We start from the raw sequence: 21,772 nt of genomic DNA, 5'->3' as shown, positions 1-21,772 counted from the left end.
TTACATTCGTTCTTTACACAAGACAATGATCGCATATTTTGTGTTTACCGTAGTAGCATCCTCCTCAGATAAGACCAAGAACCTTTACAAGTGTCATTTGAGTCAGTGGCTTCTTTATGCAGAGCAAAAAGTCCTGTGAGCACTTTTAGTTGGACAACCATTTTCCTAGCTTCATGCCACAAGAGGCCCAAAAATGTTTATGGGTCTAAAATAAAATCTCAGCCTTGTCCTCTGTTGCTGCTCCCACCAGAAGGCTGTAGTTGTAGAATCCACAAGAATCGCAACTGTCCTGGGCTCGGGTCCTTCAGCGGCCTTTTGTAGGCCATGTCTTAGGGTGGCATTAAGTAGGAAAGGGTTAGTCTTGGTTATAAATGGCACACCCTCTTCCATTCGTTTATTTCAAAGGTAAACTTTTGAACCATAGAAATTTCAGTGTGTCTCTTTTTCTCTGACAGTGCTCTGCAAAAAGGCTTTTTCAGTATCCACTGTCAGAGCTATCCCTCTGAATGGGACCAGCAACCTGACAAGATTAGAAAGGAGACATGCCTTTCCCTAGGTAGTCAACAATGTAGCACCTTGTTCATGAGACAAAATGTCAAAGGCTCGTAGCTTTGCTGTCTTTAGTCTCAATACTGCGGAGCATTGTGCAGCATATAATAAACTGGGACATTCGTTTAGAGAAATTCATCTCTCTGTAGCCTTTCACGGTAGCACCATACGCCGTGCTGAATATTGGTAAGCACAGCATCCTTCAGTCAAATAAGAAGTCAAGTTAAAGTGATAGAACAATGCTCTAGAATGTCTAAGGTGTCAATATAATCGCGAATAGAGCTTTAGTAATCGACAAATTGAGGTAAGTGGAGGGCATGATAAGAGACTCCCCAGGGACATTCCGGTACTTACCCGATGACGAAGGCACTCCTCAAGAAAGATATGTCACTAGTACTCAACCACTCGTATTAAAAAGATTATTTCTTTGGATTATAGGACGAAAGAAAATACTACTTGTCTACTTCTATTAGATTCTTACAAAAAATACCTTTTTGACGTTACACTTGATAACCTCGAGGCGGTCAAAAGGTTTCGTTTTCTCCGACTCTGCGCCATACGCGCTTTCGAGTTTCAGAAGTTTCGTTATCGCGTAGTGCTGCACTGGTGTTGCTGGCTCGCTAAACTCGCACTTGAATTTGCTAGCAGCTTGAGAGTCGCGACGGCACGTCCAGACGGTGACCAGCTTCGTCGCCCGACGTTGCATTGCTGGAGTCCTCGCTGCTTTCGCGCTCGGAAGAGCCGGTGTCGAGGCCGCCGTCGTAGTAGGCAACGACGCCGGCAGCGCGAGCCCTCAGCAGCATGTCACGCTCATTGGAGCTTAAATCGCTAAAATTGAGCCCAGCATCGCGAACCAATGTGTCGTTGTCAGGGTCGTCAACTAGTTGGTCCATTGCGACGAGCGTCGACAATCACCTTGTTCACGATTCAGCACGCGCTTTACCTTCCACTATGGTGGCTAGCCATCATACTTCCGCTTTCACACTGCCATCGGCTCTGTCTTGGCTCTGTTTCTGGCCGCACGTTTGCGCTTTCCACAAAAAAAAAGGAAAAAAAAAAAAGCCGTAGCGCTGTTTGCGGGTGCCGTTTTACTCACCAGCGGCACGTCACTGTATGGCCATGACGTCACCACTCCTCGCTCGGGCGGGCGATTTGAATTGCGTTAGAGGTACGCAGATGCTTCAGACACAATTTTCTCTTAAAATAAGTCTTGGCACGAAATAAGCATTTTGAGGTTTCTGGTATGGTATTCTAACAGTCCACGTTGAAATAAATTGCCTTTAGTGTCTCTTTAACCCTTTGCAGTCCGAAACTTTTACCCACTTTCCGGCTGTCCCGGTCGGAAACTATTTTGCCAGTTTATATAGCGCTGCGATGAAAAACCACAAACTGTGGACAAAAAACTCATAGGATATTTTTTTTTCTTTTGCATTCTGCAGGCAACTCCTCTACCGATATTTGAGCAGCGTGTGATACCGCTCGAAGCATTTTTCTGGGTGCAGGCCAGGGTTGTTACTGCAGGTTTTGCAGAAAAACAGTTTCCCTCCTGCCTCCGTTTGTTTTTCGGTCGCTACAAACAGCACACTCTTTGCTATTTCGGCCTGGGAGCTTGTAGCTGAAATGGCTCCTCCCATCTAGCCTTTCCTCGTACTCCTTCCGCGCAGACGGGCCCCGATTTTTGGCTCTAGCCCTCACGTCACCCACCAGCTGTTAGAAGAGATTGCGGCGGTACTACAGGTGTCGCTGTGTGCGCCTCAAAATAAAGCTATTGACAAGGGAAACCTCTAGAAGCTTTCACTAAGTGCGCCACCGTAAAACGCACGCGATGAAAAAGTGGTCATGCTTCTCAACGAACCGCGTGAACGTGCTGTTACTGCACAAGTGAGAACGCTCCAATATTCAGAAGCCGTGCCGAACATTGTGCTGCACCCTAGTGCAAAGAGAAGTAAGCTTCAACAAAGTTTATTTAGCCCTCAAGAGATGGCGCATTGTGTATACAAAGAATGCGCTCGAATCGCAGTGAGAAAAACCGCGAAATTTAACCCCCGAACCTCCTTGTCGGGCGGTGCCCGACAGCGGACCGCTACGGCCGTGTTGCGTTGTTGGGCTCTGCCCGACACCGGACCACAAAGGGTTAAGACTCGTAAGGCTCTTTATTCACTTAATGGGACTCTGTAATTATTTTTATGGTTTTGCACAAATGCCCTGAGTCGGTAGAGTAGGTCCTTGTAATCCTTGTTTTCTGCAAAAGCCATGGCAATCTAGGATTAGGTTTTAAAGGGACACTCAAGAGGAAATTACCCTTGTACAATACCAAAAACACCCCTGTTACTTCCAGAAGATGCTTGGTAAGCGAGAAAAGACGCAACAAAGAAAGACGAGTGGCAACGCCGCCTCGAAGACCTGGCAGCAACGTTGCACGCGAGTCTGATTCTGCAGCTTGTCCGGGGTTAGTGGCTCACGGGGCGATTTATGTGTTCGTTGGGCATGCTATTGCACCAGGCCAGCTGCACCAAGGTGTGTGAACCTCGAGCAAGTGGGCCATGTGGCATTCGTTTAATTGATGTTGATCCAAATGTGTTCCAAAAACTGGACTAAAGGGGGGCAGTCACAGTGTGGATTGTTGATGGTCCCACCTACTTTGAAAAGAACTGATTGACTGAGCGAAGAGACCTAAAATAAGGGTGCCACCTCAATTCACAAGGGTATTTAAAGAGTGTGCAGAAATGAGAAGAGGGAGGCGAGCGAGCCAATAATTGGCCGAGGGTAGTCGATGTATGCTACTTTGTCCTATAACAAGATAATGTTTTCCTAAGTTGGCCTCCCTGAGTGTGAAGTGTCGCCGGACAGTGACGAAGATTCTTTGAACAGTGATCTGCCCGGAAGACTTGGAGGAGAAGAAACTTAACTTCCACTAAGGTTTTTAATATTATATATGTACTGCAATAGTAAACACAAATTCACTAAATGTAGATGTTTCTTCCGACCAATGGCGCACTTCTGCCTGAGAACATGGATTGTCTGCTATGTGCATTTTTGCGTGCATTCATGCAAGAAAAAGAATAATAAAGAGAGTCCTTCAAAAAGCTGTGCTCTGTGGTAGGCTTGTGAGGCTGCATGGAGTAAGGGAAGGAGAGGGAGAAAAAATTCGGCAAAGTTAACAGTGCAGTGCTAATGGCTGCTTGTGGCACACATAGAGATTGTCTCCTTCTGGTGGCAGACATGAGTGGTACCAGCACTGCATAATCAACCAGCGCTCATTTTTTTGTGCTGCAGGTGTGTACAGGTAGTAAGTAAACTACAGTGGCCTCGTGCTGTAGAAAATGCGAGTACTGGACGTAAACTTCATTTCAAGCCGATATCACCACAGTAATAAGAAAAACTGTGTCGTAGAGAGATACAAGATCACACTCGGTTTAAGTCAACTAGAAAAAGACAACACTCATATCACTGCACGTTATGGTCAAAGCAGCGTGACGTAGCCATGGTGGCATGGAATATAAATTGAAGGGGAATGCTGCGGCTTGAGAAGAGGTAATGTTAAGCCACTTGTAGCTCTTTTAATATAGCATGCTGACATAAGAGATATGCTATGTCTAGGTGGTATGCAGTGGTTTCCCCTGGAATTGACATTAAGGGGGTGGTAGCCATATTTAATTTATCTGTGTCAATGTGTCGCATAGCACTAGCATGTTAACATTTAAGACTCCAACCCTCATGACAAAGATTGTGAACAATTAATTCACTTTACACAAGGAATAAAGTCATATTTATAAACAGACAAAACTGAAGAATGATTTTGCTACATAAGATGTGTCCTCTACATAAACATCAGGGAGTCTAATTCATGCTCAACACATGTACACACACGCAGAAGGTGTATATTGGAATTATGATATGAGCCATGACAATTTGCATAACATTGACACATCTAGATGCCAACGGCTGCTACACAGAACAATTGGTTGAATATGTACAGGCACAGACACTTTGCACATCCCGCGACCATTCACACAACAATTAGTAAAAAAAATTATAAACCAAGACATCTATATACTTCCTACTAATAAAAAAGCTAAACCACCACAAATATATATATATATATATATATATATATATATATGCGCATTTCTCAACCACACTCCAAACGGTTACATTTGCCTGGGTTTCCCACAACTTTTTCAATAAGATCGATAAAAACATGTTGGTCATTGTCAGTGGCAGGCATGTGGCAGTTCCGGGCCTTTATTGGTGATGCTCAGCAGCTCATTCATGTGGTTAGGGAGGAGGTTGCTTCTTTCTGAAAACAATACCCGGCTGAGGGCCAAATAGGAGCGCTCAGCGGTGGCTGTGGTGATCGGTAGCATCAAAAGATGACCTACAACGTCTTGCAACTTGGGGAAACATACAGCGATGATCGAAGTAGGTAACAATGAGAATCTAAGATAGGAATGCTGTGGATTTCAAATCCTCTTTCAGTCGTTGGAAGATGTTCCACTCCGCATTCAAATTCCTCCTGTCCTGCTGCACGCTTCCCATGCTTGTGCCCTGGCCCTGGCACTTTGAAGCCCAGGCGGTCATCCTATTTGCCATACTTTCCTTTACGTGGAAGTCATGGTTTCTTCCACCATAAGCCAACCATGGACGATGTGTCCTTTCGCGTACATGCCCTCCTTCCGGCGATATTAAACAAAATTCCCTGTTGCACATAAAACAACATCGTTATGAGATAAGGGACAGAAATTCAGAAGAACAAGGGGGTGTGTGCACCCCCCCCCCCCCTTCCTACAGGAAGTGTAGGGAAATCACTGGTGGTACTCTTATGGCACGTTCACACCGAGAAACTTTTTATCGCACAAGGAGCCGTCAGCGACAGTATTGCTGCGTTCAGATCGTGCTAGCCAACAACACCATGTTGACCATGCTTGCAGCTACAGCGCGTGCAACCGCCAGTCTTGACTATTCGCTATATAGAGCAAGACGACGTTCATTTTCACGAGTTGCATTGCACTATACTTGCATATACACAGCGCAGGACAAATCGAGTTCCTATTTGCTGACAAATGAATTCTGCAATGATCACACTAGTTTTCTCCGACACAGCAGCACAGAGAAAGGAAATTCTACTTCCGAGATTTCCGACTCCTCGGATTTGTAACAGACTTTGTTTAACTTTGTCAGGCATAATTGACTCCTGACTAAGATGATTACGATGTTCTGTTACTGTTGCACTGCATGCCTATTGTAACGGAACTGCTTATGTATTTGCAAACTGCTGGTCTTGCAGCCTGCATGGCTGCACGTATTACAAAGTATATTATAGTGTGTTGCATATAAAGTAACACCAATTTAGCTGAAATGTGACTGACATTGACCAAACTAGAGCCTCCTATACCAGGCAGGTTGTTTTTGCTACGGGATCCTGTTTTGCTTGCATTTAAATGTTGTATGTTTTCATGCAGTGTAAACAGCCAGATTCACGCAATTGAAGCCAAGCTGCGAGCCATGGAAAGAGACAAAGAGAGAGACCTAGGTCAGTGCTTGCTCGCTACACCCCCTGCCCCATCACAGCTTGCAGCAGTGAGGCAGCCCGTGACCCAGTACCAGCCAAGAACATACAAGCGACCCCAGAAGATGTCAAGATGACATTATACCACTGTGCTATGTGTATAGTACAGTAGAACTGCAACATGAATCTTGTCACCTCACCCAAGACTTCCATCTTCAAACCATTTTTCAGCATTTGATTGTACAAAATCCCAAGCCCTCTGTTCGTTGCTTTTTACAGAGAAGTCTGTTGCGAAACCTCCCTGAATATGTGCTCATGTGCTCCTGGACTCACTTTGCATTGTGACTTGAGAAAGCTGGAACATAAAAGATACACTGAAGGCAGCTGTATTAAAAAGATTATGTATTTCTTGTTGCCCAAAGTGGGATTGAGAGTCCCGACATAGACTTCTTGTGTGCCCATTTCCTGAAGCCTCAATGTGTTTCTGTTAGCCTTAGCCGCACTGCTGAATTGCATAATTCTGATTTTAATTGCAATGATTAGTTCTAGTTTCGATTGCCCGGAGAATAGAGTCAACATTTCACCAGGCAAGTGGCAGTACAGTTTATCATGCTATGTAGTGTATAGCTTTTCATCTGATACTATCTAAAGCATGTCATAGGAACCTGTGCAATATTGCACTGTAATGCAGTTATCCCCTACAGACGTGGCGTGCACAATTAAGCATGCCATGATAGTGCGTCAGAAGTAAACACTCTTGTTGAAAATAATTTTACTTAAAATGCCTTGCATACATCTCAATAACACTTTTGATTGGAGCTGTGCTGCAAATTTGAGTAACATGTGTAAAGTGTTTTAGTAAAACAAGTTGGGAAGATGACTGGGTGTTTGCTCTCAGTATCAGTATATTGTGTAGCGGGTTCACTTCTTTTGTTTTTCACATTGTTTTAAATCGGGCATATTTTTTCAAGTGGGTGGGTAGGTGCATTCCTAGTATGCTAAGACATAAATAGGTTCTCATGTCTGACATTCCTTTTAAGAGTTCTTGCATGGAGTCCACATTCCGTAAACAGCAGAACTCGGTGAGGAATTTAAAACTTAATCCATTTGGTATCTCTATGGTTTCGTGACTCTGAAGACGCAAGAAATGTGGTAAACTACATTTTCTACTCGCAGAATTAATTGGTGCCTGAAGTGGTTAAAGGCTGGCTAGGTATGCAGTCTTTAACATCAACTTATGCTACACGAAATCAGTGATTTTTTGCGTGCTAGGGAACATCAACAAATGCTTAGAAATTGTTTTGACACCTAGGCTTTTAAATATGTTAAGCATAACATCCTGAGTTGCACATGATACCTTGCCATCACACCGACAGCTGTAGCTGACAAAAGTACTGACTGAAGTACCCGCCGTGGTGGCGTAGTGGCTTTGGTGTTGCACTGCTAAGCCTGAGGGCGTGGGATCGAATCCCGGCCATGGCGGCCGCATGTCGATGGGGGCGAAATGTAAAAATACCGGTGTATTGTGCATTGAGTGCACGTTAAAGAACTTCAGGTGGTCAAAATTCATCCAGTCCCCCACTACGGTGTGCCTCATAATCATATTGTGGTTTTGGCATGTAAAACCCCCGAATTTAATTTTTTCTCACTGAAGTCATTAAATTAATTGCTTGCACTTGGCTTTACCATTGCTTTAACAGCTGCTTAACTTCTCTTACCTTTGCTATTACCTTTCGCTATCACTCAATTCATCAGTGAATTGTCACTTCACACTTCAACCACTTACTGCTTCCCGTAGGAATGCACTTTGACCGACCTGTTGTGGTGGCACAAAAACTATAGCATTCTGCTGCTGAGTACAAGGTGGCAGGTCTGCCTCCCCGATGTGATGGCCATATTCTGATGGGGGCAGAATGCAGAAATGCCCGTGTACTTATGCACATTAACATGAGTTAATCTGGAGTGCTCCACTATGGCATCCCCATAGCCCTGGCATTGCTTTGAGACATTAAACCTCGTAAATAAATAAATCAAACAATCAGTGAACACCTCGACAGAGTCAATGAACTCGTCTTTCTGTAGAATGAAATAGGCGTGTAATGTCTCTAAATTTGTTGTAGTATTTGACTTCGACATCTGATGGGTTTGTGCCATCCTTCTGCTCTGGTTTATCAGCATCTTTAGTGGTGATCTGTCTATGGTATTGTGCACAAATTTGTGGCATGCACATCTTGGGTGTTAAGTTATAACAGTAATTTGTCAATAATATGCATGGTAACAGTACTGGCTACTCTTAGCACATGCTGGCACTGATGAATTTGTGTCGCCACCAGACGACCCATTTCAAGAATGGAGAGGTTGCACATTCACTTCCTGGCTCAGCAAGTGGTGTGTTCTGCATTCGCTTTACTGTGTGATGATTTAGCATGAACTGTTTGGGCAACATTCTGAAAGATTCCACAAAAGGTGCGTGGAAGCCTCCTTTGTGCTGTCTTCAATCAGTGCATATTTTAAGGGGGGACACGACTACGGTGGCTAGATGGGTCACCATGAGATGGGTAGGTGTGCCAACCGGCGCGTCTGGAGCGTAGGTCACTGCTTCTCCGCGTCATGACGTAAAATTGGCGCTGCAGTCAGTATAACGGTTCCGCAGCGCGTCGTCTGCTACACGTGGCAGACGGCGCTCAAAAGATAAAGCCAGTATTGGAATAGTATGTCGTGTGTTTGTGCGAGTTTGAAAGGTGACGAGCACCGGGTCTCTTTTACTGTTTGAAAGTTCCTAAGAGATGTGTAATGTTCCCGATCGGAAAATTGACCAACGACATTAGTGGTGGTATTGCTCCACCAACGAAGACCACCAAGGACACTTATTGCTTTGCTTCGAACTGCAAGTCGGGTTCTAAATATTTGAGGAAGAGTCCTAAAATAGCCTTGTTTTAGGCACCAAAAGACCCTGACCTTTTTAGGAAACGTAACTGGCCCTTCATCAATAGGACAAGCAACTGCTGCCGAAATCAGTTGTGTGCAAGAGACACTTTCAAGAACATTTCATTCAGCGCGGTTTCACCCATGTGGTCAACAGAGAGGTTGTTCCGATTCCAACCCACGAAATGCACAAGCAGCTATTTGATGTCTAAAAGATTTCTTGAACGGATAATTCAAAAGTGTAATAGCTGTCCTGGTCAAGACATTTTCTAGCCGTGGACGTCTACAGGTACTTCAGTGAGCCCTGCTAACGTTACGCTAAAAGTTGGCTAATAAACATCTCGACAAGAACTACTTCAAGAATTGCATTAGACATTCCCATAATTCTGTAATAATGGCTTCGGAAACATTATGCAGGCTTTTATAATACATCTTTACGAACAATTTAAGAATTTTATTAGACGTTTCCAGAATCCTGTTATAAATTATAACAGAATTCTGGGGACGTCTAACAAAATTCTTAAGCTATAAAAGCCTACATATTTTTTCCAAAGTCGTAACGTATAATGGCTTCAGAAACAATATTCAGGCTTTTATAGCTGTCTTTAAAGCAGCATTTATAGATTGTCGTCCTATAGCTACAGTGACGTGGTAAGCAAAATGAATGGCCACTTCTTCAGCATACCATGCATCCGTATGCTAGCTTCATAGTGCACATGTTACTATATAGAACTGAAAATTAAATTGAAGCATTGCATTATATTATTTATAATAACTTGCATAAAATGTTTTAACATATATCAAATGTGCAATACACATACAAAGCAAATGTGCATAACATGCAGAAAAAATTACTACCTGACATTGTGAGAAAGCGGCTTTATTGACTAATAAATTAAAGGACATGCAGAATGATTTTACATTTTTAAATACAGTAGAAAAGGTGACCACATAAAATAAGACGTAGCTGCAGTAACCATAGGAATCCAGGTCCCTTCCCTCTTGGATACCACTGGCTGCCCACAGAAGTTTGCTCTGTAATACAACAGTAAAGAAAAAAGTAAGCCACACTTTATTTACAATAAAGATGTGCAATTCGGTATTTCAAATAGCAAAATATGTGTCGTCGTTTTACCTCGGTCACATTTACTTTATAAATTTAAGCAATACTTTCTCTCAAAATCTTATGCTGTACGAGGACATTCAGAATTAAGTTGCAGATATGATATGAAAAAGCTACTGTAGAGTGAAATTAAACTGGCAAATGGTTTAATCCACACACGACTTGCAGTAGGTCATTAGCAGTTAGATGGTTTGCAAGCAAATCTCTTACAAGAGTATGTTACTTTTATTTAGGTAGTCGTGTTGGTTGGTTGTAGCAACAGGTGGGCTTAGCCTGGCAATCAAGGCCGGCAACTGCTCCTTCCGAGTGTCTCTTACAATATCACTGCGGTATTGTACCACATGCCAATAAAACCATTCTCTTCATAAAGGGACCCTGAAACACTTTCAACTAATCAGCGACCGAATAAGTATACATTCAGGCTCTGGCTTGCAAGCATGCGACTCACCTTACCTAGACAAAAACAATGGAAGCCAGCAGGCCTTGTGGTTCCGTGAAAGAGCAAAATTGCTGCATAGGAAATAAAAAGAGACAGTCAACAAAACAGTCAACGTCTGGCTTTCAACCATGTGACTTACCTTAATTAGACAAAAACAATGGAAGCCAGCAGGCCTTGTGGTTCCGTGAGAGTAAAATTACTACATAGGAAATAAAAAGAGACAGTCAACAAAACAGTCAAGACTAGCATGCTTACCTTAAGTTTGATTGGTGCATGCGCACACAACTGTTGAAAAATATGGCTGCTTAGCCACCATTGAACTCTTTATTTCCGTTCCAAAATGTGCCCTACAGCAAGATAAAAAACAAATTTATAACAGCATACAAACCTTGACAACGATTTATGGGTGACAAGAATGTAAGAAAATTACAGTTCATTACCTGCTTCGCACTTCAAAAGATGCTCAGCAGTCTGTAAAGTTTCAGGCCTGATGTTTATTGTGCGTGTAATTATGCGGATTAATTTTTAATTGCACAAAATCTTCATAACACTATTGAAAATATATCTGCCCTGGACACAAAAGATGCACGGGTGCGCCAAAACAAAAGTGGCGTGCAAGTTGTAGCAGGTAACGGTCGCGTGTGCTTTCCGCCGAGCGTTCGCTCTCCGTGATAGCGCGCGTCCCCCGCGCGCTTTCGCTCGCGCATACGGCGCGCAGCGACGATTTTATCGCCCTTGGAATCTATACGGAACCTCACGGCGACGACGACGCCGACGGCTGAAATACTGTTGAAGTGTCCATATAATTGCTATCGCAATAATATCAGGCTCGTAACAGACGCCCGCCGCCTTGGCGCGGCTTCCGCAGCGGAGAAAGCCCACGATGGATGGATGGATGAGGCTGAACCCTTTAAATCGGGCGGTGGCATACGCCACCTAGCCATGACTATTAACTTATATAATTTGTACTTTGTGGTGGGTGAAATTTCACCCCTGCCTTGATTTTATCCACCAATCAGATAACCTCTGTTTCGTTATTTCTACCCGCTTAAAGTCTATTTTGCCTTCACTGTCCCTAAACCCCAATGCTTTGAAAAAATCAGCCCCGTATGAGGTGTTCAGCCGTTTCCTGAAGTCACAGCGCCGGTACGGTGGCTAGATGGGTAGGTGTGCCGACCGCCGCTTCTGGAGCGTAGTTCACCGCTTCTCCGCATCATGACGCAAAATTGGCGCTGCGGACAGTAGAAAGGTTCAGCGGCGCGCGTCGTCTGCTACAGGGGGCTGGCGGACTGGCGGCGAGCAAAAAAAATAAAGCCCGTATTGGAATAGTTGTATGTCATCTGTTCGTGTCAGTTTCAAAGGTGAAGAGCTCCGCATCTCTCGTACTGTTTGTAAGTTCCTAAGCGATGTGGAATGTTCCAGGTAGGAAAGATGACCGGCGAGATTAGCGGCGGCGTTGCTCCACCAAAGAAGACCACCAAGGAGACCCACTGCTTCGCTCCAAACTGCAAGTCGGGCTCTAAATTTGTGAGAAAGACAGTGGAATTGTTCCGCTGTCTGACAGCGGAAATGTTCGCCCCGGGCTGCTCAGTAGCTTGCTCAGTATCGGCGAAGTTTATGAGCAAGCCGTACACCGAAAAGCGTACGTCGATGAGCTCCTCGACATTGGAAATTTGCAAGCCGCACATGAGGTGCTCAGCGCCTGCGACATCGAGCAGCGCTGCGCTGCTACAGGGAAAAGAAAAGTGACTCGATGCTTATATTCTATATAGCAGGCTATGTAGCAAGAAAGTTCCTGCAAAGAACCAAGTGCTGCGATTGCTCAGGGACATTACTGAATTCAACAGAATGAGTAGGTCAGGGCTGTTGCTCCCTTCTGAAGCACTAAAAAACTGGTAGCATCGCTCGAAAACGCCTTCAAGCTGTGCTTCAGTTTAAATATGAGTTACGAAGGAACAGTATCGCCGACTTTGCATCCTTTCTGCAGCTGAATCCTCCAAATATCGGCTGTGAGCGGCACAAGAAAGAGCTAACAAAAGATGTTGTGAAATTCTATTCAATTATGCTCCTTTACTTTCTTGTCAAGGACAAGAACATGGGGCGCGAAAGCAACAGGGAGAAGAGGAATCACCTGAAGCGGAGGCGTGTGCTGTGAATAATGTTATGATGTGGTGGACCAACGTTGAGACGTTGCTGGCGCGCTAGGCTATTTATGTTGGTGCATCTGCTGACTAAAGTTATGAGAGCGTTTCTTGTATTTTAAATATATTCTTGAATGTAGCCCAAGACGTATTGCTTTATTTTATTGGAACCAAACAGTGAACCATGTGCACTTACCAACACAATTCGTCTCGTAACAACTTAAATACCGTAACTGAGGCAGCAATAAACATAATAGCTAGATTTCTCGAAATTGAAACATAAGAAATTACTAAATTTCACGTAAACACGTTTCCATATACCGTATAAAACCACTGCAGTATTGTGTTATGCATGGAAAGAAATGCATCTACGTATTTAATGCAATGGGCTGGAGCGCCGCATTTGTACCAATAAATGTGACCAATCGCCAAGCTAGAAAATTTACTTCAGCATTTCGTTTTTTCTGACTAGACGACAACAACAAGTTCCTCATTCTGGCTTGGCCTACACTGCTCAGAACGGTATTATAACGCGCACTTCAAAGATACAATCAGAGGCAAGCGATACTATCAGACACGCAGCTCGTCTACACAGCGCAGCCACCGTTGCGCGCCGCTGAACCTTTCTACTGTCCGCAGCGCCAATTTTGCGTCATGATGCGGAGAAGTGGTGAACTACGCTCGGTCGGCACACCTACCCATCTAGCCACCGTAGCGCCGGCCAAAAAACTCCATAGTTGCCAGCATGGTGTTTTCTATACCGCTAACCTTGGGCGATGTTGCGGTCAATATTTAGTCTCGCGCCTATTATTATGCAGCAACGCAGTAATAGATTGTTGATGTCCTTAATTAAAATTTGTACATTAATTAACGCATTAACGTAAGTTCAACGCATTGTATTGTAAGATTTGATGTATTTTGATTGTTTTTAGTTAATTTTATTATAGTGACGTCACTTCCGTGCGTTGCCGGAGTTGGTTTGTCTGGGAAGGCGCGCGGCGTACGAGACGCTACCGTTCTTTTATTCTATGACGCTACCACAGAAAACACGCTACCTTTTGAGTCGAATGAACGCCGTGCGGGGTTTGTTGAACATTAGTGTGTTTTTCTCACCCCGTCGCCTCCACGCAGCTATCAAAGGAAATGATCTCGTACTCCGTATTCAGTGTATAGACGCCCTGTAACGGCCTGTTGTGCGAAACTTCGCGTACTGTTGGAGTCATGGGGGCCTCTGGTAAGTCACTCGCGAGATTGAGAATCCGTGTGTTTGCTGTTAAAAGTTGACAGGAAATTAAGATGTGTTCTGACACCCTGACTTGATGCGTGTTAACGGTTTTATAGCTCAAAAGTCGAACAACGCAGTGCTTGTTTTGCCAGCATAGAAGTCGCGTCGCAAGGGCCTGTTACTCCTACTAATGCTTCACGTACCATTCCGCGGATCAACCATAGGTCGACCATCTTGCCATTGAACGATAGCCTCACGTTGTACCGTGGCCTGCTCGCAATCTTTGGCCTGATCATCCCGTCTCCGACAAAATTTTTTGTAACCGAAAACGCCGGTGATGTCCATTGACTTATCCTAATAGCAACATGTTGCGTTGTTATTAACATTATTTTCTCAGTAGCTTTAAGCCCTTGGCGATGGCAATCAATTGCAGTCGTCGATATGCGAAAACGCCTGTGTACTTAGATCTAAGTGCTCGTTAAAGAACCCCAGTTGGTCCAAATTGTTCCGGCGTCCCCCACTACGGCGTGTCTCTTAATCAGGTCTTGGTCTTGGCACGTAAAACCCCATAATTGATTGAATTGTAGTCGTGACTTGTTAAGCAGTGCGTGAACGTCACTGGAATGGTGAGAGGTCTTGCCACCACACAGTGGCAAAAGCGTCGACGACCAATTCAGCCATGCCAGCGCACTTTTCTGTAATTTACGCCGCGTTTCTATATGGCTTCTTAGTTTTTGATAAACTTGCACTTCGCCCCATCATGTTACCCACTGTTTTCTCATCATTTTGGGTGTTGAAGGTTTCCTGAGTATTGTGCAGTCTTTTAAATAGGGGATATTGCTCCTACTGTTAGTCCTCTGTTCTTATTGACCCTTTTCGCGGAGCAGTTTGTTTTAGAGAAACGAGATGGCACTCACGGCGACGCGCCATACCTCTCCTCAGCGACCGCGCACGAATACGAAACCATTACCGCTTCTACCTTGCTTCTGTGCGATCAGCTGTAGGAAATGCAACTGAGTTTTCGCTAACTCACTGTGCTCCAATCATGCTAGATTGAATCATGTGGATTGAAGATGTGTGAAGTAGTTGGCTGCAAAAATAGTGACTGGCATGTTCAGGAATAGAATGAATCTGTTTGGCCAAGTTCGCGGACGGCTGCTGCAACTGTTCGAACATGTTACCGGCACTTCGTAATGTACGGCTTTCCTCGAGGATACAGAAATTTGCTCATCCGCCAGCCTTGTATCGCTAACCTTCAAAGAAAGGGCTTCATCCCCAGAACGTCGGCAAGAGTGAGTACCGCTCATTAAACAATGACAAAGGGAGTAGCGCCGCTTCCTGTCATAGTAGGTTTCGCGCACGTTATCTATACACATCTGTCCCAAATGGCAGGAAAACTTATTACGCCCACTCGCCCACTCTATCGCCACCATATCAAGAATAAGTGAATGGGCGCGCACTTGAATATATGCGTACTGTATACGCACAATAAATGACGGACTACACCTATGGTGCACGAATGGTCAAAGCTGAATGTTTCGTGACGGTCCACAAGAGTAAGCGAGTTGCTACCTGTAATATATATTTGCTACAAGGTACCCAATGTACAAAACAGCTACGTTTCAAGCCTTGTGCGCAGCAAGAATAAAGAACAAAGAGCAAAACACACTAATCCTGAATGAATTCATAATCGGGAAGCTTGGATAGCTTGGAATACATATTTAGCCCCGCTTTTGGAACAAGCACCATATACGCTGCTTGCGCCGTTTGGACATAGCTTAATCAGCTCCGAAAGCGCTTTTGCATGTTCTGTGAAGCTGTGATCAAAGCTTCGTGTCGTCCACCTAGTCACCGTCTACGATATCTCCGAAAACAGAGGTGCGCCGGCGTCATACACTTCCATTGTAAACAAGGAGGCAACGGAGGCAGTTGAGGCAAGCAATGGACGTGTCGCCACATGTTCAAACATGGCAGCACGGGATCACCGCGAAAAGGGTCAATATTTTGGCCAAGCCAAATGTCTGCCCTCTTGAACCTTTGCTGCAGTGTGTAGGAATGAAACAATATTAGGTAAAGGGCCACCATAAGCCGAAGTTTTAAGTTTATTGTCGTCATAAAAATTCATAGGCTCTTAGTATACAGGTGAGCAAAACGAGAACAAGATGAAAGCAGCAGCCAACGTTTTCGACAAGTGTCGAAGAAAAGTGTACTTGTCGAAACGTTGGCTTCTACTTTTATCCTGTTCTCGTTTTGCTCATCATCATGAATTTCCATCTAAACTGTCAGGGGGGGACCTCCTATCGGTACGGCATTGGTTGATTGCAGGGCAGGTGAGTCTAAAAGCAGTTGGTGTACAAATGATCAAAAAACAAAAAACAAAAAAAAACAATGAAAGCAAGGTTCTGTTCTAATCATGGTTGTGTTCCTGACAAGCCCAGCCTTCCCTTGTTCACTCGCGCAAAGGAGATTGCAAGCCAATACTCATCACTGCATGAACATGCTTATAAATTTGTCCATCTTGCAAGTTGTAGCAAATGCAACTGGCCATTTAGCATTGCAGGATGTTCACTCATGGTTCAGTATACTTACTGCCACTTGGCATAACATTCAAGTTTGCAATTTGCCATGTCTACGAGGTAAACAAGTGGGGAGTGTCGCTCATCTGCGTACTTTGCATTTATTTATTGAGAACAGTGCACACAATATATGTTCGGCAAACAGCCCTTAGACTTATTAAAAAGTCTGCATCTGGTTGCGTTATTATTGGAGAGCTTTAGCCTGAACCACAGAGTAAGATAGACAGGAGCGCTGACTCTGCCACCGTGCAATGCATTCGCTCGGGACAAATCGTGAAACGTGGACGTCAGGCTCTTGTTTGCTCTCTCCCTCTGCTCCACTTCCTAGCGTCTGCACATGCTTTCTCCTCTTCTTCCAAGCCCGACCAACTACTTTCCTTAGGTAGCGCCATCTGCTAAGATGTGTGAAAGCCATTCCTCAGGTTGCTTCCATATGCCCATGTACTATAGTGGCTGAGAATGGCTGCGGCGCAGAGCTGGCGGGTCGGCGCGCGTCGAGCTTGTCGTCTGCTAGAAACTCACCCTCGGCTGTCTCGATTTGATAGCGATCAAACACAAAATTGTATGAGCACAAATAAAAGAAACAAATGAATACCTGCTTCTGCTTTTTCTACATGTATGCGAAGCATTTGTACATGTCCCTAGAGAAGACAGATGAAAAATAAAGTTGTGCGAAAAGGCACAGCAGAAATACATGTTTTTCACGTCCGAATAAGTGAAGGTTATGTGCTACATACTTTTCTTGTTCGGTGCTTTGTTTACGATGCGCGTAGTATGCTTAATCATGCCCGATGGAACAAGGTATGTTGATACTCGTGCTTGAAAAGGCGGAACAACAGAGCAGTAATTTATGAAATGTTTTGTGCCCCGCAATAAATCTGGTGATGGTAACGAGCGGGAGAAGTTTTCTCTCTTCGCAGCACCAACTGATCCGCAGCTGCTGTAGCAGTGGGGACAGAAAATTTCTAGAAGTATGTGACTGCCTAAAGCAGAAGACAAAACATATGCATGACACTTCTAGTAGCACCTGATTTCTGATAAGTACTGCAGAGAACATAAAGGGAATGTCTTACTAAACGAAGAGACAGTCCTTTGATTGACTTCGAAAGGAAGCAGTTTCTACGGTTTTCGAGGGAAGCCAGGTGCAACTCGCTGATGCTGAATGCCAAAAGCAACCACAAGACGTTGATCTGGAAAGTCAGAAGGACACCAATTTGTCTACAAGTGCACACACTGTAGGCGTGTTCCCTTATTCAGGCACGTGCCGTTATGGTAGTTCTCAGCCTTGCCTTCAGGAAGATAATGATTCCCATGATTTGCAGCCTGGAGTCTACAAGGATTAGTTCAGTGAAGAGCAAGGTTTGAATATGCCTTGCAACAACGTTTTTGCTGAAGAAAGCAGCTCCACAGCACAAAATGGCGACAGCACAAACTCTTTGAGTGCAAGTCAAAATTCACTTTTGCCAGAGCAGTTTCTGCATCCATCTGCCTTCATGGAACCGCCACGAGGTACGGATACACGTGAAAGTTCACGTGTATCGTGACGCCATCGGGCTAAAAAGGATGTTCCACATCTGCCCACCATGGTTCTGAGTGACGCTGGCTAACACTCCTGGGGCTAGATCTAGTAAACATAAATACCCAAGTGAGTGGACGAATTGATGGCCGTCGCCATAGCACAATTGGTAGTGCAACGCATGCGTAATGTTCACTTTTCTTCATTATTTTCTACATTCCAATTTCAACTACACTTAATTTCCCCGATGCTTTCCTTGGCTATGTTGTCTGTTAGCTTTATGTGGTTATGACTAATAAAATCGAGCCCCTCGGTTCCCATTCTTCTTTCGTATGCACAGCACATAACTTACAAATGTAATTTAGAAGGGTGGCTGATTGGGTTAATTGGCATTCTATTGTTTTGTTGTGGGCATACTGCGAAGCACTAACAATAAAACACCAGATGAGGACAAGTTTCAGTTGGAAGTTAGTGCTCGTCCCTGCCTGGTGTTGCCCTGTTGCAATTGCTTCATGCTATATGCCCTGAAACAAGAATAGTGAATGTAATTCCTGCCTTCAATGTCGCCATTTGAATGTGGTTCATGTTTAGGCACACCTGATGGTGTGTGTCTGAATTCTTTCATTTAATCTACATATCCTCCTGCGCTGTTGTGCTACATACTGCTGTTTGCCTTTAACATCATAATACCAGTAGTAATGCTTTGTGGATTCTCCAGTTGCGTGCTGGCAAACATGGTGCTTAGTTTTGCAAGAGTTGTATGGAAACAATGACACTGTGTTTAAGCTGTGTTTATCTGCATTTTCAGGAGCTAAACTTAAGCAATATATGGAGAACCTGGAGCGAAAAGTTGCACGACTGCAACGCTTTGACTGTGTACTCGAAGGCTTCACCAAGTTCCTGGGAGCTTTGCAAGATGCCATTGGAGAAACGTAACCTTGCTTAACTTTCCTGGACTGTGTTTTCGCTTGCACTCTTCAACTGTATCGGGCTTTTTATCACTGTGCACATTGAGCTCTAATTCACAGTATATCCAGTCACGGTGTACACATTTGTCGACTCTACTTATTTTTGCCATTTCTGTGCAGTTGCGGCAAGAAATAGACGTCAAAAATTAAGATTAGGGTAAATTGAACGTTCTGCTTACCTCAAATACCATCATTTTACTTCTGAGGGAAATCTATCGCTACTGAAGATCGCTTTGAAGAAGGGACTATACATTGTTTAACAGGAGGTGTGACCTGGGACGTTTCTGTAGCAATTGTGAAATAATTTTTTCTTTCTAGTAATGCTTGCAACCAGTAATTAACTTGTGCAAGTTTTCTAGTAATGCTTGCAACCAGTAATTAACTTGTGCAAGTAATTCGTGCTAGTGATTCAATTCTTTTTTTCTGAAGAAATGTATCATTACTGAGAGCACAATAATTAGATGCTTAATCACTCTGTAATTATGGTGACTCATTAAGTGCAGAAAGAGTCATTCTACCACCTTGACTTGCTCTTGATGGAGTCTGCAGCTCCTTGGCATAAAATTATGTAAATTCCATACATTTATCGACAGTCGATCATAATTAGTGACTGAAGGTGATATTGAGAACCAAGGGGGAGCACCCGAAGAAAAATTGTTTTAGTACACTTTAGTAGGGCATCACTGTTTCCAGAAGGTGGTTTGTGTTACTAATAGCATTAGATATCTTGGCAAATGACTCGATAATCTGATTAATGTCCCCCCTGCCTCTCCCCGAATGTATGTATGGCAGCTCATTCCTTTCTCTCTCCATTTCAGAACTGACGACCTGCACCAGTTTGACCAGTCACGGGTGAGACTGTTTCGATTGTTTTTATCATTATGCATTTTAACGAGGATGTGTGCACCTAGTTGCAATCATCAATGAAGTTTGTGGGAACCAAGTATGGGTTGCTGTCATTGTCACTGCAAGGAAAACTGGCAACCAGTGAGAGGTTGAGTAGTTCTATTCTTGGTTTAAGCGCGAAAGAACACGGACGGTGGCAGAAGAAGACAGGACAAGCATTACCGTTCGTGTTCTTTCGCATTTCAACCAAGAATATTATACCGTACCAACTCGCCCAACTATCCATCCTTTTGCAGTAGTTCTATATTAGTTTTGAAATGTCATATATTCAAGCAAAAAAAAAAAAGGCATTAAAGTTGTGGCACATTTTATTAACCTGGAAAACACTGCATAATTAGATATGAATGTTGTGAAATTGCAACATGCAATATAGTTGGCTAGTGGGTCTAAAGTAGATGTGCATTCACCAAATTTACTAAGTTGGTGTTAGAGTTCAAAATTCACTCATTGCACTTCGTCCTCTTATCCACTTTCAAACAAATGTGAGTTCTTAACTGCTCATCCAGGGCACGACTGTAAAACTGGAAAATGTGTACTAGTCGGAAAGCTGAACCTACTACCAGTATCAGCTGTAGTAAGCTGGCTTTGCCAGTCAAAAACTGGACAGCAAGTGTGTTAGGTTTGTCCCTTAGCTTTATGGTTCCATGTTAAGGAAGGGTGTTTGGTTGAATTAGGAGCGTAATGAAAAAAATTCTAATAAAAATGTTCGTAAGTGTGTTGTGCTTTCAAATGTTTTTATTTTACATTACCATGTGAGCTCTGTTAAACGACAAATAGTTAATATGTTCCCATATATATACACAGAGGTGGATTCGAACCTGGGAACTTAAATGTGGAAGCCAGACGCTATCCACTGTGCTACACAGCAGACATGTTGCAGCTCTTCTGACATTGGTACTTGCACATATAATTTGTACTGAAACTTGCGGGATGTTTCTTTGCAACTTCTGCGCTGCCCAAGTCCAGCAAAACTTTTGATAATAGCGCTAGAGTTGGCCGTAAGTGGCCAGAAACGAAACATTGGTGCATATTGTGATTCATGATTCATTGCTATGTCTGTCTAGTAAAGCAATCTGAAAACTTAGGTGTTGGTTATTGAAGAAAGAAAACAGCCCTAAAGTAATAAATGTACTTACATGCAAGGTATCCTGCAATATGAGTATTTATCATACCAACTAGTTATTCCTAAAACTTATGGCAGCTGGTTTCCCTTTGAAGGTTGTCAATGCCATAGCCGAGTCTATTGCAAACTCACCTCCTCCCGTGCCAACGGCAGCGACGCGCGACGCGTCCGCAGTTAACGCCAGGAAAAACATTTTAAAAATGAAATTATTGGGTTTTACGTGCCAAAATCACGATCTGATTATGAGGCATGCCGTAATGGGGGCTCCAGAAATTTGGACCACCTGGGGTTCTTTAACGTGCACCTAAATCTAAGTACACGGGTGTTTTTGCATTTCGCGCCCATCGAAATGCGGCCGCCGTGGCCGGGATTCGATGCCACGGAACACCAAGAGCTTGCCCCGAGAGATGCGCCGGCCGCGTCGCCGGCTCCCGCCACTACTTCCGAACAACTTCGATATCATTCTGCGCCCCAAATCAAATGCAGTTCCAGTCCAGCTGAAATCTTTCAAATCTAGTGCTTAATGTAGCTCCAATTCTGCTCAAATCCTGCACTTGTGTATTTCAAATCCAGCGATAATGCAGCTCCACTAACGTGAAACCTGGGGAAGTGCGAAGCAGTGATGCGCCGGTGTAGGGTAATGACGCCCTCTCTTGTGCTGCGCTGGTACTAGTTCGGTGTTTCAGAACCGATTTTAACGAGTTTCTGCTAATTAATATGCTTAATGCTTGATTATTCCTGTTTAAATGATTCTGAATCATGTTAGTTTATT

General features: G+C 43.9%; 2 protein-coding genes and 1 long non-coding RNA gene across 7 annotated transcripts in view; 2 read left to right on the top strand and 1 right to left on the bottom strand.

Moving 5' to 3' along the window:
• Positions 1-6,454, top strand: part of LOC119436331 (probable RNA-binding protein 18) — a 33,740-nt gene extending 27,286 nt beyond the window's left edge. For 2 of the 3 annotated variants that reach the window (XM_037703155.2, XM_049657080.1), the window contains exon 5: positions 6,012-6,454. In XM_037703155.2, coding sequence (XP_037559083.1) covers positions 6,012-6,195 — 184 coding nt within the window. In that variant the 3' untranslated portion in view covers positions 6,196-6,454. Of the gene's footprint in view, positions 1-2,887; positions 3,067-6,011 lie in introns of all 3 variants that reach the window. The other variant, XM_049657082.1, reaches the window with a different exon arrangement.
• A 2,973-nt stretch (positions 6,455-9,427) lies between these two features.
• On the bottom strand, positions 9,428-11,403 carry LOC119450692 (uncharacterized). Its single transcript, XR_005191456.2, has 4 exons — positions 10,986-11,403; positions 10,685-10,892; positions 10,560-10,616; positions 9,428-10,018 (listed from the first exon to the last, which is right to left on the bottom strand). It is a non-coding gene; the product is annotated as an uncharacterized LOC119450692 (long non-coding RNA).
• Positions 11,404-13,665: 2,262 nt separating this feature from the next.
• LOC119436329 (uncharacterized) overlaps positions 13,666-21,772 on the top strand; it is an 89,837-nt gene continuing 81,730 nt past the window's right edge. For all 3 annotated transcript variants that reach the window (XM_049657068.1, XM_037703154.2, XM_037703153.2), the window contains exons 1-3: positions 13,666-13,920; positions 18,812-18,935; positions 19,790-19,823. In XM_049657068.1, the coding sequence (XP_049513025.1) occupies positions 13,908-13,920; positions 18,812-18,935; positions 19,790-19,823 (171 nt within the window). In that variant the 5' untranslated portion in view covers positions 13,666-13,907. The remainder of the gene's footprint in view (positions 13,921-18,811; positions 18,936-19,789; positions 19,824-21,772) is intronic.

The sequence above is a fragment of the Dermacentor silvarum genome, chromosome 1, assembly GCF_013339745.2.
Source record: "Dermacentor silvarum isolate Dsil-2018 chromosome 1, BIME_Dsil_1.4, whole genome shotgun sequence".
Lineage (NCBI taxonomy): Eukaryota > Metazoa > Arthropoda > Arachnida > Ixodida > Ixodidae > Dermacentor > Dermacentor silvarum.
The sequence above is the reverse complement of the archived record's forward strand: the minus strand, read 5'-3'. Positions and strand labels throughout refer to the sequence as shown.